Raw genomic sequence first — 18,352 nt, forward strand, 5'->3', positions numbered from 1 at the left:
GCCAGAGTGCCAGAACCTGCATCCAAACATGTCAACAATTATGGACCACAGTAACAGCTCCCAGTTCAGGTACCCATGTCAAAGAGTGAGTTTGACGGTATTGCCCTTCAAACTCCTCAGTGTTCATTCAATCCCCTCCATAAGACTGTCCAGTTAAGGCAGACAGTACTATTTCTAGCTGTGGAAAACCACCACAGGCATTCTGAGCACAATGCTGAAAATGCCCTCAGTCTTTTTTTTTAAAGTCAAATTAAGCAACGACATATATGCCAGCTTTATTAGCAATGCCACAAACTTATCTTTTAAAGTCAGTAGTAGAAGCAGCACAAACCCCAGTATTCCGGTATCACCGAATACACAAGAGCAGAAATATTCCCACAGCAGGAGGCGAAATGGAACCAGCTGCTCTTCTCCATTGGTCTGTTTTAGAGGTTTGTTTTTGTTCAAACTAAAGCTAAGCTGGCAGTGTGTAACCTTCAGCCATCCATACACTGAATGGTTCTATTAAACTGATCAATACCTGTCCTACAAACCCAGTGGTATTAACCCATTAAAAGCCAGCATGGTCAGAAATGTACAACACGCTGTGCAGAGAGAGAGATGCTGATGGAGGAAAAGCTGATTAAAGCCACACTCTCTTAGGCCCTTCCCTACCTTCCAGCTCTGTAATCATAGTCTCGTGCTTGTTCTTGAGTTTAGCTAAACTCTTTGACTTCTCCTCTTCCTCAGTTAAGTTACTGGTGAATTCTGCAATCCTTTCTTCCAGTAATTTCTTTTCCTGGGGGAAACAAGGTATGAGTTGTATTGAAGAAACAGTTGAGAATACCTGCAGCCAGTTGAGAATACCTTAACAACTCTTTGTAATGCTTTTGATTTTTCATTAGAAAGCAAATGCCCTGGAAGTGTCACAAGGGTTGAAGATCACCCAAACACAGTGGAATAGCTACCAATACTACTCAGGCTTCACATTTTATTAAAAGACAGCAGTGTTTAGTTTTGATGCAAACAGCCTAATGTTCTCTCAGAAGCAAGTGGGCATTTGATACCCCAATTCTCATTCAGCACTGGAGTGCTGCAATCTAGTTTGTGTTCTATTTAGGCATTCAGTACTCATGAGCCTGGGGTAGTGTTGAAGGAGCAGGGCTAGTCTTGGCCATTCCCACTGACTCCTCCATGTGTGTGGTACCTACTGTAATGAAGGCTTGAACAGGGATACAGCTTGTTTGGATCAGGAATCCTGTACTGCTCTAACAGCCACAAGAATGAACTTTAAGAGAACTCAACTGTTTGGCCCACCTACTTTCCCAGGAAGATTACTAGATACCTCTTGACTATATGATAAAGATTAATATGCTGCTCATGGTGTCTCTGCTTCCCCAGGTCTCCCCCCCCCCCCCGCCGCCTCCAACGGCATGGGACAGAAAGCATGTGCATACATATTTGCTGGGTAAAATAAATGAGTCTTGAAAAGCACTTAGAAATGAAGTATTATGTTAGAAGAGTGATGCTTTCCCCTACTTCCTCTATGTACTTTTCACAGGACAAAATGTAACCATCCTCACCATTTTTTTAAATCCATTTTTTTGATCCATTTTTTCTACTAAGTAGTTCTGCCTTGCTTTTTCAGCCAAGGTACAGTTATTCAGATATTCTATGTATTCCTGGTCTCATGCAAACTGCAGCAAAAAATCTGATTAATTTGCAAAGGGCTGGTGTGTGGGTGGTCCTGCTGTTCAGCACAGGGGCTGAATTAAAATAGTACTTTGACTCTTCCAGTGCTTTGACGGGGTTCTTCTAGAACAGACTTGCTAAAATTAAAAAATCCTTTTACTGGAACCAGTACAACAATATGTTATTTTCTATCCAAATTAGAACATTCCGATTTGGACACAGCTATGATTTCCTAATAGCTTGCTCACAAAAACTCGGCTGCAACTCTAGATGAAGCTGGGAGTGGCCAGGGGTGAGGGGAAATCCCAGGTTGCATGAACTCTTTCAGAAAAGTGATATGAAGATGGTATCTGCCCAGTAGGCCAATGAAATTGCATGTGGATAGAATATCAGCTCCTTCATGCAAAGTATATCTTTAGTAATCTCTGTCAGGTGGCACCAACATGCCAAAGAAAGCCAATAACAAGAGCACCTCAGTTCTCATGGGTGCTGTCTATATTTCCTTCCTCCTATCATCCCACTACACGGGAGCTCTGTTTCTGCTTTACCTTGGCCAGTTTGCAGTTCTGATCTTCAAAAACTATCAGATCTTCCTCCAGCTTCTTCAATTTTGCTTCAGTGGTCACTTTCTCCAGCTGTAACTTTTGTCTGGCACTTTCCTCTTCCTCCAATTGCTCTTCAAGTTCCTGTACAAGGAACAAGAGAATATATGCATTTATTAGCTAGATAAACATTGGACCGCTTACCATACTTTTAAAATGGTCATGAGGCCATACATTGGTCTATGCATATCAACAGCTAGTCATGAGATGAGCAAACAAACATGGTCCCAGGGTTTACCTGAAGCAGCATCATTTTCTACACTTCCTACTGAGACGCCACTATGTACCAAAGATTATAACAGCTGCTGAGTGTTAAATTATAGCCCATTACCTGAATGTTCTGCTGCATTTTCTTTTTCTCAGCTTGCAGATGCTGGCACCGCTCCTCCTCTTCCTCCACTCTTGCCTCCAAGTCATGACAGATCTCCTCTAGCTCCTGTTTCTTTGTTTGCAGGCGAGCTCTGATCTCTTCAGCCTCAGCACAGAGTTCAATTTCTGCTTGCAACTGCTCTTGCAGCTGCATCTTCTCTGACATGAGCTGCACAAAACAAACACATCTCTTAAGTCAATCTGAGGCTTCTGTTATTTTACTAAAGATGGAATCAGCTATTTTTTAAAAACCTGATGGATTTTATTCACACAATGGTGCATTGAAAAAGAAGTGGAAGTCTGCCGGATATTACAGTACACTACATTTTGAATTAAAAGCTTTATACAATTCCTTCTCTATCAGACACAAAGTTCAGATTCAAACCTGATTACACCTTTGTACATTGTTAGCAGGATGGCCCAGAGGGTCGGGGCCTGTATTTCCTGCCCACTTCCACCCTGTTCTTTAAACTTATTAAAAAATAATAACAACTTTGCTTACAGCACAATGCTGGTGAGACCTTAAGCCACCCACTTATAATTTGTCCAGAGGCAGCTGGATATAAATTATAAATTAGCATATATGCATTCTTCTATGGGCCTGTGCCCAAGCTCTTTAGCTTGTGCCCCCAATGCGCAGTGTGCGTCAAAGAACCATTCACTTACAAAACACTATTCAAGATCAGCTATGATGACTACATGACTTTCAAGCACATATATGTAACAAAGGAGCTGATTGGCCACTTTTATGAATGACAACCATCTATTCACCTGTGACTGGAGATTTTCCATTTCAGACACTCGGTTTTCTGCAGCCAGCTGCCTTTCCTTGACTTTGACCAACTCTTCTTCTTTGGCCAGCATCTCCTCCTCCTGCCTGCTCACTTGCAGCAAAGGCTTCACCTGCAGGGAATCAATTGGAGCACAAGTTACCCACGCTTATCAGCCAGCTGCAGAACACTTGCTTTGTCTTGCACAGAGTTTCAGAGCCCTGGTGTCCCTCCTAATGGCCAACAAAGTCCATTGGAAGGAGGGCCAATCCTAAGTATGCAACACAGGACATGGAACCAGAGACAGTGCCTTTAAGGGAGAGGATGACATGCTCTTGTTTGGCTCTGAAGCCTAACTTCCTAACACTAAATCCTTCCTCCGATTAGTACCTTTGTAAACAACCTCCACCATTGCCAGTTGCGAAGCTTCAAGTAGGCAGCACAATTCCTCTGGAGTACCTTCATTGCTGTTAGTTGCTGTTGGCGCTTGGCAAAAGCCCTGTAATGGGAAGAGGTGGGGAAAGCACAGGGTCAGATAAAAGCTAGATACCCTACTTACAAAGCCGCATTAAAATATTTCATTTGCTTTTCCCACTATATCATGCCTTTTCCATGCCTTTTCCGTTTGCTTTCTTTTGTTTGTCTTTTACCACTATTTGTGTGAACATTTGGCAGGGGGGAGATGACTCAGTCACCAGTCACTCCATATTTCCCATCTCAATCTAGTTCTATCCTACTGGGTTCATACCACATAGTGGAACAAATGCCACCAGCACTTTTTCATAATATAATTTTGATGCTTTATTCTTGTATTTGTACAAATTGTGATGAAAATTCCAGAGCCAATTCATTCTTAAGAGTGTGGTAACATTTTACTTTGATTCAAATGTAAGCTTTACAGTAAAGAGGGAACTTCCGAAAGCTCAGCATCCTGGAATTTAGATATTCCATCTTGTGTGTACCTTGGAAGTAATCTCTCAAGCTTTCCTGAATTGTTAGAAAATCACGAGCCTAGGCCAAATGGTGTTTTTCAAAGTTATCTAGAATTCAGAATGCTAGCAATTTATTGCCAACTGGATGCAGATGTTAGCTAACAAGAAGGATTATACATTACTTTCAACATACTTTCTAGCCAAGTAGCCTCTACAACACGCTTGGAACCCAATAATGACATCTGTGATTTTCAAATCTCTTTCTTCTTCAAGGTGGGCAAGGACACCTGCTCGGAAAAACACTTTGCTCTGTCCAATTCGGTAAAGGTTTGGATCCAGCTCCAAGGCTTTGATCTAAATGGCAATGAGAAGAAAATATTTATCATTGACTAATGAAGAGAATGCAATGCGGTGTATTTCTTCACACAATAACTGTTCCATGGTGACTTAATGCCACTGAAGAAAATAAAAGAGACCTGAGCTTTCCTGCTGAGATGCTCATACAAAGAATAATCCAAGGCTGTAATCCTAATTCCTACTACCAGGGAGTAATGCCCACGTAATTCAACAGGACTTGCTCCTGACAGGACATGGTTATGATTGCACTGTAAGTGCATCTTTAAAATGTATGTGGTTTAGGAGCTGCTGTCACCAGTGATTGTTGAAGAGCATGCCCTGAAACATACTCCTTCTCATGAATGAAAAACCCATCAGGAGGTAATGTGGAATTCAGACGCATGCCAGTTCCATCTTGAAATTGCAACAATTTAAGAACACTGCTCCACAGTAATGATTCATTAGTGATAAGCCAAGGTCCAGCAGGTCATCAATAGAAGCACACTTTTCATAAGAACACTAAATATGAATTATTGAAATGTCTACCTAATGGATTGTATATTGCTCTCCTAATCCCTTCTTACGTTATCAACAACAGGAGCAGAGGACTTACCATCAGAACACAGGCTTGCTTTCCATCCATGAACCCTTTGGGAATGGCATTTGGAGTCAGGATCTCATATCTAAAAGGGAAGATGGTACCATTATATCACTAGCTCATATTTGTATGAGTATTTGGCTAGTTTTTTTATAAAGCACATGTAAGCTTAATGTAACAACCACTATTGTCAAGAAGGGTACCCAGTCAAGTCTCAACACACTTAGCAGGAATGCAACTCAAGATCTCTCTGGGGTGTTACCTGATAACACAGACAAAAAGAGTCGTGAAAGTGGTCCTGGAAGCAAGACCCTGGCCTGCTAACACCATATAACTACTGAGTGGGCCTCTGACACTACTTGAGGCTGACCAGGGGCTTTAAAAGGCCGCCTATGAAGAATAGACTGCTAACTGGCAAGACAATTATCTTTACAAACTACATGCAGAGACCTCTGACAACCTACGAGCACTTCACATAATGCATTCAATACCATGCAGATTAAAGCCAATGCCTCAGTTTTACCTTTGCCTGAACTCCTGGAAGACAACTCTGTTGGGAAAGCCTTGCCTGCAGATACGGATTCCCTCCAGTACTCCATTGCAACGAAGTTGATCCAGAACTAGATGTGGATCCAGTTTTCCAGCCTGTGAAGAAAAGACAAGTTCTTATTATAGGACATGAGTGCAGATGCTTGTGGATCCCCTGGTGGTAATCAACAGGAGCATTTCTAGCAGCTTAAATTGCACCCCTCCAAGAGAAGTCCAGTCACAATCATGCTTCAACATCCCTGCCTTGCAAGCCTTTTCCCATCTGGCCTGGGAGGTTGGGGCCCTGAATAACTCCAGCTACAAAAGCTGAGGCAACTTAACAGACTCTTGGGCTGGGGTGTTGTTGATTTGGTGGTGGGTTGTTGCTGATGGGTTTTTGTATATTTTAGATCTTGAGGTTTGTGTGGAAATTGTTTAGTTTGGTTGTGTATTTTCGCAATCTTATTTATTAATTACGATTACTTTCGTTATGTTGCGGCTATTTTTTCCCCATGTTGCAAGTTGTCTTGTCCTATTGTGCAAACAGAAGGCTACACATGCAGTGTTGGATTCCAGGCTGTATGTTTCGTTTATTGTAAGCCAGCCAGCGAACAACAAACACTGTTCCTGTATTCTTTAATGGGGGGGGAGGGAGTTCGTTTCTCAACCCCTACTCCCACTGCAAGTCACTAAGGATGTTCTTTAAAATGGAAAGTTAGGGCATAATTAAATACTTCACTATTTTAGTACTAAGTAAATGCCATTATTTCTCATTAGGTTTGCGAAGATCTTTCCAAGTGCAATGAAAAGGTGCCTTCTAATAGTCATATAGTGAGTAAACACAGCATATCTCGCAAAGGATTAACAACAACAAAAAATCCAAGACAAGCTAAAGCAGCCACATACAAAGGTAGGGATACAGCTGCTTTTCCCCTCAATATCCCCTACCCCTGAAGTCAGTAATACAGGCAAGAGTGGCAATCTATATTAATCTTCAAGTCACTTCTGATATGTGAGTATAGTACAATGCTTCTTTTGATATGCATTACCTTCTTCTCATGGTTGGGGATGATGCAACGGACAAAGTTGGGGTTGGTGTTCCTCAGGGTAGCCATCAGCTTGGCCAGTTGCTCCTTGTACAGCTGTCCTACTGTTCGGAACATGCCTTTCCTGGTCTTAAAGGCCCCAGGCAATGCTGTGTCTGACATGCCAGCCACCTGATCCAGCCCAACTATGCGATCAACTAGAGGAAAGACACCAAATCGTTAATATTTTCCCCTAAACAGCTTTGGTGAGAGAATGCCTAACATATCTGGATACAACAAGGATAAAAGGAGTTTGCAGGATCCATTTGCTTCACTCCTCTACAGATGTGGAGGACCAATTCATCATTTGTATTGGGCAAAAACAAGGAGGGAAGAAAGCAGCCGACTATTAAAACTAAGATCCATCGCATGCCTGAGAGATTTTAAACTGCAATTTTATGCCAAGGTCTAGGAGTAAAGTAGAACTGGCACAATGGGTTTGATTTAGACAAAATATTCTCTCTCATGCTTGATGTAATCAAAAAGGAAAATCACTTCTCACAAAGCTAGCCCCTACAGACTCAATATTTTCCAATGAATGCAACCAATTCAAGTAATGGAATTATGTAAGACAAAGTTATAGCAGTCAACAAGTCAAGCCAAGACTGCACTTGGGATTTTTTTACAGGGTTCCTGCTGTAAAATTTAAAATATTTGATCAGACCTGGTGTAGAGAATCAGATGTGATTTAAAAATCCATTTTCTAGTACCAGACAACATCTGTAAGCTAAATATATTAACAAGATTCATTTCTCCTTCTCACTCTGATAAGGAGTCTGTCCCTGGTATATCCCATGGGTCATAAATGATAGAATTTATGAAATCACTGCCCAGTGTGCCATGTTATAATGTGCGTGTGTTTTAGCTGGAACAACTTGTCTCACTGGACACAAGGAGGCAGTTTAGTATTAGCATGTCACAGCAACTGTCCCTCAGTGCTAAAAGCAACTAAGCCTTTTGTTCAATTCTTTTATTTACCAGTTCGCCATGTGCCATAAAAGAAATAAATTATGTAAGATGATTAAACCCCTCTCTTCATATTACTACAATGGACAAAAGATAGTTCAACCAAAATTAGTCATTCTAATCACCAGAATGAGCCTAATGGGATAGATCAGGTTTTTAAAAAATGCAATCCACCAAACCACTGAATTGTGCACTCAAGCCAGCCACTGCTTCACATATCTCAATGAGCATGTGGCTGTCAAAAGCTCTTTCTCCCCTAAAAAAATAAGAGAAGACTCAAAGGAAGACCTTTAATATGTCAAAAAAGAGGACTGCATTAGAGACTGAAAGACAAGATCATTGCTAAGGGATAATGTACTTGTGCTTAAAATTATGATGCCTCACCCCCCTCAAAAAAACCAACAGTAGAGTCAAGACTGATGTAAAGTTGTGTTCCTGAATGGAATCTTAAGAAAAGCATTCGTAAAGTTGACTGGCAACTTCTCTTAAAATTGATGGCTAAACATCAGCAATCTGCACAGAGGCAGCAAAATGTGTAATTTCTCTGAACAGAAACTTCACCCAGGATGATTAGCTGCATCCTTTGGATCAGTAACATTTATAGTTTTAACTTTAGCCACTGGAGAACCTAACCTAATTACTGCTCCTCATACACAAAAATATTCAGGTTAGAGCCACATATGGTCATCACTCCATATGGCACCACTAGCAATAAAATAATTTATACAGTAATTTTTTCTCAGAAGCCACCTACTAGGTCTATGTTTAAACAAAGACATTAGATAGCTATTTTTATGAATCACTAAAGCAGTACCATCCATGTGTTTTGTGTTGCTGTGCCTGTGTGATCACACCTTGTTAACAAGATCAGTTGTTTTCCAAGCCCAAGAGGGTCTACTAGCAAAAAAGCAGAGGGACTGAATGAGACAGACAAGCAGGAATGGTAAAGGGGCAGATAAGATTTATTGGAAGCATTTCTTGCATGGCTCTAGAAGGAATCACACACGACACGACACCCGGGGTTTCTCAGTCACCTGGTTCTAGATGAAGAATAGGAAAGTGTTGATAGAAATAGGCTCTCTGAACGTTCTGCATCTCTGCAACAGAGACGTCAAAGAAAAACCCAAGAAAAGAGATAGTAACAGTGAGAGTCAAAGCAGATAATCCAGAGTGCAAGATACCTAATGGCACTGGAATAAGCAAAGAAATCCTTAGAGGCAATGTTTGGTTTCATCTCATTACATCCCATATTTGGATGTGGTAAAGTACAAGGAACATCGGTTTGAATGTTATTCTGGGATGCTGCCTGCCCCTGACATTTTGACCCTTTTCCAATCTCTCCTCAGTTCAGCAACAAGAGGAGAATAGTATTCAGAATAAAGCATACACAAGTTTTGGATCACACTGATCACTGTCATTTTAAGGGAGTGGAAAGCCCCTGTATATAAAGTGCTTGAAGATATTGGATAAGCACTCTTTAAGAAAAATATGCAAGAAATATGGTTACATACCATCTTTCCACAGTTCAGAAACAAATTTATCAGAGGACTGGTGTAGCAGAGTAGCAATGTTGTCATTAAGGGGGTCCATGTTCTTCATCAGCCACTCATCAGCTTTGTAGTCAACCTAGAGAAGAAATTAATTCATTAATATTAGCTACAAAAGATTAACCTTGCCTCAGTATTGAGGAAAAAGAGGCAAAACTATGATTGTCCCACTCTTGAAATGGAACATGATTCTAGAGATACTGTACTAAGTGGTGAAGCTTAATTATAGCTTATTTGTATGATTTAACTCAGAGTAGATCACATAAGTCAATGGGCTTCAAGTCATGACAAACTTAAGTTACCGATCTCAGTGGGTCTATTCCAGCTATGACTTAGTTGGATACCGCCAATGTGAATTATCCAGAGCACCTCAGAAGTGCTAGTCAACAAATGCTTGATCTGCCACTGCGAGAAGAACGGAAAGGCTGGATTGGCAACAGTTAATGTGCCTTGCCATTAAATGGAAAGCCGTAGACTTTTATGGGAGCACACTGCTTCCTTTCCTAATGTGGAACTTGATCACTACATAGCTTTCACTAGCCTAAAACAAACCCTCAAATCAGCAGGATCTAAATTGTCCACAATTCAGTAGCACCTCTTTGCTTTTCTTTCTACTACAAATATAAGGGCTTACCTTGCCAGCATAGTGCATAATGCAGAAATCAGCTTTGTCTTTTAGCTGCTTTGGCTTCTGAAACTTGGGATGAGTGCCTTGCTCCTGCACCACCTTTTCCACAAAGCTTTTATCAGTAGCTTTGGGGAACCAGCATTCTTCATCCAGTAGGGCCAAGATGCCAGGAGGTCCAGCCTGTGTTAAAAAAAGAAAGCAGGTGGAAATCAGCACTGCTATAAAGATTCATGGTTTTGAACAAGAAAAGCGCACAAAATGAAATCTATCAATTGCTCTTAGCAAAGCAGCTTTCCAGACTGGCCATAAGCAGTCTCTAAAACTATCCCATTTCTTGCTCCTTTTATATACCATTTTTCATAATAGGAATTCTACATTTAAATGAGTTTTTGCAAGTTTATTCAAATTAAATTTATTATCTTTTATTTATAACCTGCCTGCCTTCCACCATGGAACCCAAGGCTGCTTACATGCTGTTCCCAGGCAGTTTCATACCTAGGGACTAACCATATTCAACTACCTCAGCTGCAGCAAGGTGGTGGCCTCGTATGCTCATAAGACCACACTTATGTAGATAAATTCAGCTTCTTAGCATAAATAAAGAGGTTTGTGCATAAGGGCCTTAAGCTCACTGCAATAACTGTTCTGTACTACCCAGGACACAATGCATGAGTCACTCACCGGTTTTTCTATAAGATCAATGCAGGGCTGCAGATCCAGGCCAAAGTCAATGAAGTTCCATTCTATGCCCTCACGCTGGTATTCTTCTTGCTCCAGGATGAACATGGTGTGATTGAAGAGCTGTTGCAGCTTCTCATTCGTGTAGTTAATGCACAGTTGTTCAAATGAGTTCAGCTAATTCCGGAAAAATAGAACAATGCAGGTCTAGGTGAATGCTGCCCACCAAATGGTTACCTATTTCTGAACCAACATTCAACTACAGTTTCTCCACTGCCTTATTTACTGAGATGGAGAATGCATCTTGTTAGGTGCTTAGCAGCACTCATTTGAGCATCAATTCTAAACTTGGAGCAGCAGACATCTGCTCTCCACTTAGCAGCAATCCTGCATGCCAATTCTTACTTTGCTGAAAGAAAGAGTATTTGACAGCAAACATTATATTAAGGTTATTTATTTTGTTCCAAAATCATTTTTAAACACAGTCATTTTGGATTTTTCAGGCATACCAAGACCATAATATTACATCTAACGCTGAAAACTAGGATGGGACCCTGAGTTTGCTCATGTTGGCTGAAGTGTCCCCTGAGGGGAGTTGCACTCATAATGCCCCCACCAGTAGATGGGGAAAATGAGAATTGCCAATTCCCATCCCATGCACCCCTTTTTCCCCCGGTCTAGAGAGTTGGGGGACCTCTCGGGTACAATAAGACACAGTGCAGGGAGGGGGGTGATCAGCACAAACCGCCTGTTCCTCTTTCTGCTAGAGGGATGCTCTGCTGGATCTTGGTCCAGCCCATGGAAGGAGACCTTCCATTTGTGGAACCCTAGTTAAGATCCAAGCCATAATCTTTCAGAAGAGGAGCTTACACTGGACTTTAAGAATGTCTCTAGCTTCTCTTCAAAAGAATTCTATTTTGTTCCTACTTGCTGCCTGGGGTCACTGAAAAATTATGTGATACGAGTACACTATGGTCCAGTACATCAAAGGTGGGCTCCCTTGAATTCCTTCCTGGTTGAGCCCTGGGATGAAACTGGAAGGACCACAGTTCAAGTGGAGGTTCTTAGCTGACATCCCTCCTTAAGCAACACTAATATCCAAACACAGTATGTTGGAATTTAAAAGTGTGGCTGCCCTTTACTTACCTCAAAGATTTCAAAGCCAGCAATGTCAAGGATTCCTATGAAAGATGCTCCTTGTCTCTTTGTCTTATCCAGTGCCTTGTTGATACGCATCACCAGCCAACGAAACATGCGCTCATAAGTGGCTTTAGCCAGAGCCTCAATGGCAAAGTCAGCCTTAAAAAGGGGGGTGAAAGTCACATGTACAACCCAAACCAGATGGCAAAAAACACTATCACAATTGTTAAATTTAAGGTTGCAGTGCCTGAATCATTAGGAACCCCATCAATTGACAGAAAGTTAAACCTTTTGCAAATACTCGCCTCTACAAAACAACATGCAAGTGTCAGCCAATGCTACAGGGCTGGTACTACCATATAAAACCCTGAAGCAAGAAGAGAGGCAACTCAGTTCAAGAGAAATTCCCTCTTTACTGTCTTTGTTGCAAACCTGTACAAAACATACCTGCTCTTTAGTTTGAGCCTTTTGGACGTAGTCTCGTCCCACTTTGATGCGAGGGGTGAGAATCCCTCTGCTGAAGTCCGTCACATTGATACCCAGAAGGTGGGAAACTTTCTGAGCAGCTACAAGAGAGAAAGAGCAAAAGCCAAGTTTTAGTATTTGTTTCTTCCATTTTACTGTGAAAATGAGTATTTTTAAGTACACTGTTCTGCAGAGTGTCACATAAGGGAACCTAACAACTTTTCAAACACAGGGAAAGCTGAAACTGTTGCTTCTTTGTGTGCCACAGATAGAGATACAGAGGGTTGATTACTGTTTTGTGTATGCCACTCATTTGCTACAGAAACTCTAGGTTTAGTGCATGATCTGAAGGCAAAGTATGTAGCAGCTTGCTGAAACCAGGCAGGAAAAAGTCTGGTCACCGTCTGAATGAGAGATGCCTACCTACTAACCCTATGCACCTAGGAGTTCCACGTTGAAAGAACAGTGAGATTTACATGCGATCATAAAATAGTTATTGGGTTTTCTGGGAAAGGATGGCAACAATCCCTGCCTGTTTTTGATTGACAGACTTGCACTACCAAATAAATATCTCAGTTACAAGCCTGATTACCAAGGCGTAAATCAGTTTAAGCACTAAATTCAGAGTTACTAAGAAAGGTGTGCTGATTTCTGAAGGTTTTCAACAGCTTACACTTGGCTGCTTACAATTTCTTGCAGACTTGAGTACCTCCTGGTGGCTCCACCAATTCCATGAGCATTTATGAATGAAAGACTCCCTGATTCAGAGCTACGCTTCCCCTCACCATTTAAGGCACTTGAGTTGTAGATGGCATCAGGTCTGGCTTACTGAGTCAAGGTTTTACTGCCCCTCTGGCTTGGCATCAAATTTCTAACATTTGGTGTTCAAATGCCAGAAACCATGATCGCAGCAATTTCAAAACACACAAGCATCTGTCTCAGTCAGGAGTTTCACATTTAAACTAATTTGTTTCAGCCGTGAATTGGAAGCAGGTTCCATCACAACCCCACTCAAGTCCTAAATGCATGCCAGCTACCATTACACAACTGGAACTCAGTTTCTGGCTGTTCCCTCATTCACCTTCTGCCTGGCACAAGAAAGTCTGTAATGCATACTTGTTCTAAAATATAGATGAGGAGAGATATTCACTCCTATAGATCAAGAATCAGTATCTAGTTTTGATGATCAACTTCCTGCAAGTGACCCAACCCCAAACCAGTCAAGTTTGTGTCACTGTAGTTAATCCCAATCATACACAGTTGATTGCTGTCTATTAATTTTGTTGCCCATGTTCAGCTTTCCTCACCTTCTCGATGCCTTGTCTACTCTCTTCCTCCTATGTCCTCCATTTCTCTTCTGCATCTTTCCTTTCAGCTACTACCAACTGACGCTGCTCCCTCACTCTTTCCCTACATTCTACACCCCTTCCTTCACTTGTTCTGCGTTCTATAATGTAATAGCAACAGGCATTACATGTGCCTATTCACAGGTGGTTGCAATTAGACAGTGGATGACCCAATATTTACATGTAGATAATATGTTTGCCACCAGGAGGCAACAGCAGTTACTGAGGATATCCAGTTTACATCAAAAAGCCATCAAGGGTATTGCTGTGCTGCACACACTCACTAGAGTTCACTACAGTACATATTTCCACTCTCGTCTGACTTCATATGTGATGCCAACATTTTAAGAAGTGGGCTCTTCCACAAAGCAGCCCCGACTTCCAGCCCATGGGGGAATTTATTTACCTGTATTGTCCGGCATGGAGGCTTGGTCTGTATTGCGCTCCTTCTTGAAGACAATATTGCCAAGCTGAAGAACACCCGATATCACCTTCAGCAGACCTAAAGAAAATACCCAAAAGTTACTACATGTCACTTAAGAAGCACACCAGGCACAGATGAACAACTGACCAATTGTTTCATTCCCACTAGCCTTTTGGTATATCAGAGTTGCACAAATGGATCTGCAACAAAATGCTTCTGTTCACTGTCCCAGTCAGCCATGGCCTCCTCCAAAATACTCCACACCATTTCTCCTCTTACCCATTAGCTAGTCTTCCATGTTTTCGGAGGGTCATCCACCTTTATTTTTTTTTATCTCAATATTTCTTGGTACTTCTACAAACCTTGGAATTTTCTAAGCCTTCCCAAACCTCCCTCTAGTACCTTTTTGGTTACACATTGTATTCATGTTAGATTTATATTCTGACCATACAGCCTACAAAACAATTACATGCATGCCTGATCAGAAATATAAGAAACAGTAATTCCTGGAAAAGGCAAGATGGCTCAAAGGAGGCATCTGAGCCTTAAGTTGGACGTTATTATCATCCAGCTCATGCGTCCCACAAGTCAAGGAAAATAATTTTAAAAAAGAAAAAATCTTACAACCTGTGACATTTCAGAAAATGTATCATTTCTGCTACCAAATTCTGAAAGGCATCAGTATTTGGTAGCAGAATATGTAATACAAAGAGACTGACACATTTTGCCTAACAGATTTATTATGAAAGAGGAGAGTGGATGTTACTATAATAGCATTTATTAGTCTTTTTTCACAAGTGACCCAAAGCAGCTTACAAAATAAAACATTTGGGTCCACTCATAAAAGGTCCAGGAGGAGCACTGATATTGTATATACAATGACGTTTATAAAATGACCTTTTAATCTTCCAAGCTTCTAAAGCACAAAGTAATAGCACTAACATTGTGTGGCAATGCCAGCACTGAAGCAGGTAGACTCCAGAGTCACCTACAATTAAGTTACCCCAAAACATTGAGTCCAGTGCTGTATTGACAGATGCAGACAGTCACTAGGCCCTGTCTCCTGTGATGCCACATCTGCAGTCAGGTATGTCTTACAGGCAGGGACCTTGGTGCACTAAGGATTCTGGCACTCAGGATACAGTACTACGTTACAGGACCTGCAAGTTTACTATGAACCATGCTGCTGTCTCCAATCAATGAGGGCTACTGACTTGCCTGTTCTTCATGAGTTAAGAGCCTATGGGAGGATCACAGACTTCGCCCCAAACAACACAATGGGGAGAGTATCATGATTAAATATTAGCTGTGGAAAAAATGGGCCTGCAGATACTCTACTCTTTCAAAGTCAAGCATCTCATTTTAGGTTTCAGTACCCCTGTGGGGCTTGTCTATTTCTGGCTAAACATCCCAAGCTCCAAACTTCCAAGCTAAGGCAACCTATATAAGTCACTCCAAAAACACAGATATGATTTCCTACTGTATGTTTGCTCCATCAGATGGACCAACTTCTCCAGCCAAAAAGTTACTTTTTATTCAATTTAAACAAACATGTTTTAAAGAGGTTTAAAGCCTTGAGCCTAAAATCAGACTTTCAAACCACCTGCCTTCCAGATGTGGGATCTTCACATGCTTAATACTGTATAGTATTTAATGCGTTCAGCAGCTGAAACAGGGAAGGAGGAGCATTTTTTCATCACTCAATTATGTTGAATGGTTTATTTAAATATTAAGGTTCATTATTGTTTCACAAGATGTGTATCTCTTTAAAGGCCAGAGTAAATATCATAACCTAGTTTTACAGCTGTGAAACAGCATAGCAGGTGCTGTTAAGTTGTGTTAATTAAGCTGTGTCAGCAATTGGGTATAGTATATAAAGAGCAGCGTGTACCTCTCTTAGTACCCTGGTGAATGGGTCTATGGATGGGTCATAGTTATAGATTGGATGTAAAAGGAGTTTTTGTTTTTGTAATTAAAGCCAAGCAAAATATATTTTTGTGTATCTTCATTGTTTCATGAATGTGTGGTCTCCCCAGCACGCTTTCTGCAGTGCAATTAATCTGCTAAATACACAACAAATTACACATCTAAAAACCTTTACACTGGATGTTCATCCACAACACAAAGCAGTAGGAGCAGCTGTTTTAACCAAGCTTGCAAATAAGGTGGAAAGAAAGCTAGGCAGCTTGAAATGTAGCCTGGCAAGCTACTTGCTCGTGTGTGTGTGTGTGTGTGTGTGTGTGTGTGTGAGAGAGAGAGAGAGAGAGAGAGAGAGAGAGAGAGAGAGAGAGATTGTCCTTTTGAAACCTCTCTTTGCAGAAAAAGGGTACTTGCCAAAATTAACCTGAATGCAGGGAAAGGCCACTATCTAACATCCCCAGATAGGCACATGCAGATCACTAATTTAACAACTCAAAGTATCCACGTGCTTGGGGATTTCACTGTTATTTAGCTATCTTCACCACAACCCAGTTGCACATCTAAAGCCCTTTTTAGAAGCTTCATACCAATCTGCTCTTCATCTGGAATGCCCATGATCCTCATTGCCTCCATCGTCTCTTGAAACATGTCCTTGTCCTGCTGACCCGGGATTGTAACGTGCCCATTTGAAAGGAAGCGGTATTTGTTGTAGGGCTCCAACAGCAAGTCATCTAAAGAGGCAATAAAGTTTAAACATTAGTGCATAACTTCAGGGTAAACATTCAGGGCAAGTAGCAAGGCTTATATGACAAGTCTGACAACTCAAATATACAACGACTCGGTATTAAGGATGCCTGCATTAGGCCTGCTATATTAAACCCTAGGCTAAGTATTCTTGCATTCCAGCAATTGCTAGATCTTCAACATTAAGCAGAAGCTTAATGTTGTTTCCATCTGAAAAGGTCACGTGAATCTTTTTTTCTTTTCGTTCCTTATCTAGAGATTTAAACACTGCTCTGCCAATAGTTATGCAACAGTAGTAAACAGGTAAGAACTATCCTGCCCCCACAAAAAATGGTTAGTTGGGTTAACTTCAATTAAATGGTTGTCTAACTTCAATAACCCATTTGGTACAACACTTACGGAAAAAGCAGCAGAACCAGCTTACTTACAAAAACAGTGACTCCCTGTTGTCTATATTCTCACCCGTAAATCACGTGAAGGGCAATTACTTGCTGCAAGTTCAGTAAATTCTTTTGCAGTATTCTAAGAGTGCTGTTAACACTCCTAACCTGATGTTTCTTATGTCCTTAATTAACTCAGTACAGCCTTCAGATAAGGAAATGTTGACGTTGTTTGAGACTGACAAAGCTAAATCAGTCTTGGGGGAACAAAGACTATACAAGAGGAAAGGGTTAAAAAAAGACAGAATGCCTGTGCAAAGCAGTTCGAAAGAGACTACCAGTAAACTAGGAGTCTATAATTTAAGCACCAAGTACTCACTCTTCAGGTGTTCCCCTGCCCCGGTCAGCAAGTAATAGAAGATGTGGAATGTTCGTTCTTCTTTGGCCTGACGTATTGCTCTTGATTTCTCCAACAGATCTTTGGTAAGTTAAGGGAGAAAAAACAACAACCCATGTCTACATAAATTCTATGTATACGGATTCTCAGGTAGCTTGGCATCTTTCTCAGACCCAAACTGGGCAAGTTGTCTTTGCAAAAACCTCTCACATTCAGGAATTAAGCCTCTATACTTTGAATGCTCGACTTCTGTTCATATTATCCTCTCCTTCTGTCACCATACTACTAAAGAAAAAGATACATAAAAGACTTTTCAAAAACAAAGTACAGTGGTACCTCAGGTTACATATGCTTCAGGTTACATACGCTTCAGGTTACACACTCCACTAAGCCAGAAATAGTGCTTCAGGTTAAGAACTTTGCTTCAGGATAAGAACAGAGATCGGGCTCCGGCAGCGCGGTGGCAGCGGGAGGCCCCATTAGCTAAAGTGGTGCTTCAGGTTAAGAACAGTTTCAGGTTAAGAACAGACCTCCAGAATGAACTAAGTACTTAAACCGAGGTACCACTGTAACCCAGTCTGCATGAACTTTAAGTGTGCAGGAGTTTGGCAGAACAGAATAAAGGGTTTTGGGGGGAGGATGCAAAGAGTTGTTATTTCGGACTCAATGAGGTATGCTTAAAAGGCAGCTCATGTATTACAGTACTCTGCCAGATTGAGTTAACGCAAATGTTCACAAATGGTGTATTAGTGTTGAACTGGATCACAAGTACTTCAGGAAGAGATCTTATTTTAAATGTAGCTATAAGATCACTACTCATACGCAC

At 41.2% G+C, this 18,352-nt stretch overlaps 2 protein-coding genes across 3 annotated transcripts in view; one reads left to right on the forward strand and one right to left on the reverse strand.

Moving 5' to 3' along the window:
* Positions 1 to 13,268, forward strand: part of LOC308596181 (uncharacterized protein) — a 39,111-nt gene extending 25,843 nt beyond the window's left edge. The window contains exons 5-6 of the transcript XR_014012385.1: positions 6,584 to 6,716; positions 13,015 to 13,268. The gene's annotated coding sequence lies outside the window, so the exon portion shown is untranslated. The remainder of the gene's footprint in view (positions 1 to 6,583; positions 6,717 to 13,014) is intronic.
* Positions 1 to 18,352, reverse strand: part of MYH9 (myosin heavy chain 9) — an 82,183-nt gene that overhangs the window by 13,093 nt on the left and 50,738 nt on the right. For both annotated transcript variants that reach the window (XM_081210985.1, XM_081210984.1), the window contains exons 8-24: positions 17,509 to 17,607; positions 16,593 to 16,736; positions 14,068 to 14,163; positions 12,298 to 12,416; positions 11,857 to 12,009; positions 10,714 to 10,887; positions 10,039 to 10,212; positions 9,369 to 9,483; positions 6,856 to 7,049; positions 5,802 to 5,923; positions 5,294 to 5,363; positions 4,538 to 4,698; positions 3,803 to 3,911; positions 3,414 to 3,545; positions 2,605 to 2,811; positions 2,220 to 2,357; positions 655 to 778 (exon numbers count right to left, since the gene is read on the reverse strand). In XM_081210985.1, the coding sequence (XP_081067111.1) occupies positions 655 to 778; positions 2,220 to 2,357; positions 2,605 to 2,811; positions 3,414 to 3,545; positions 3,803 to 3,911; positions 4,538 to 4,698; positions 5,294 to 5,363; positions 5,802 to 5,923; positions 6,856 to 7,049; positions 9,369 to 9,483; positions 10,039 to 10,212; positions 10,714 to 10,887; positions 11,857 to 12,009; positions 12,298 to 12,416; positions 14,068 to 14,163; positions 16,593 to 16,736; positions 17,509 to 17,607 (2,331 nt within the window). The remainder of the gene's footprint in view (positions 1 to 654; positions 779 to 2,219; positions 2,358 to 2,604; positions 2,812 to 3,413; positions 3,546 to 3,802; positions 3,912 to 4,537; positions 4,699 to 5,293; positions 5,364 to 5,801; positions 5,924 to 6,855; positions 7,050 to 9,368; positions 9,484 to 10,038; positions 10,213 to 10,713; positions 10,888 to 11,856; positions 12,010 to 12,297; positions 12,417 to 14,067; positions 14,164 to 16,592; positions 16,737 to 17,508; positions 17,608 to 18,352) is intronic.

This window comes from Podarcis bocagei, assembly GCF_964188305.1.
Source record: "Podarcis bocagei genome assembly, chromosome: 10".
NCBI lineage: Eukaryota > Metazoa > Chordata > Lepidosauria > Squamata > Lacertidae > Podarcis > Podarcis bocagei.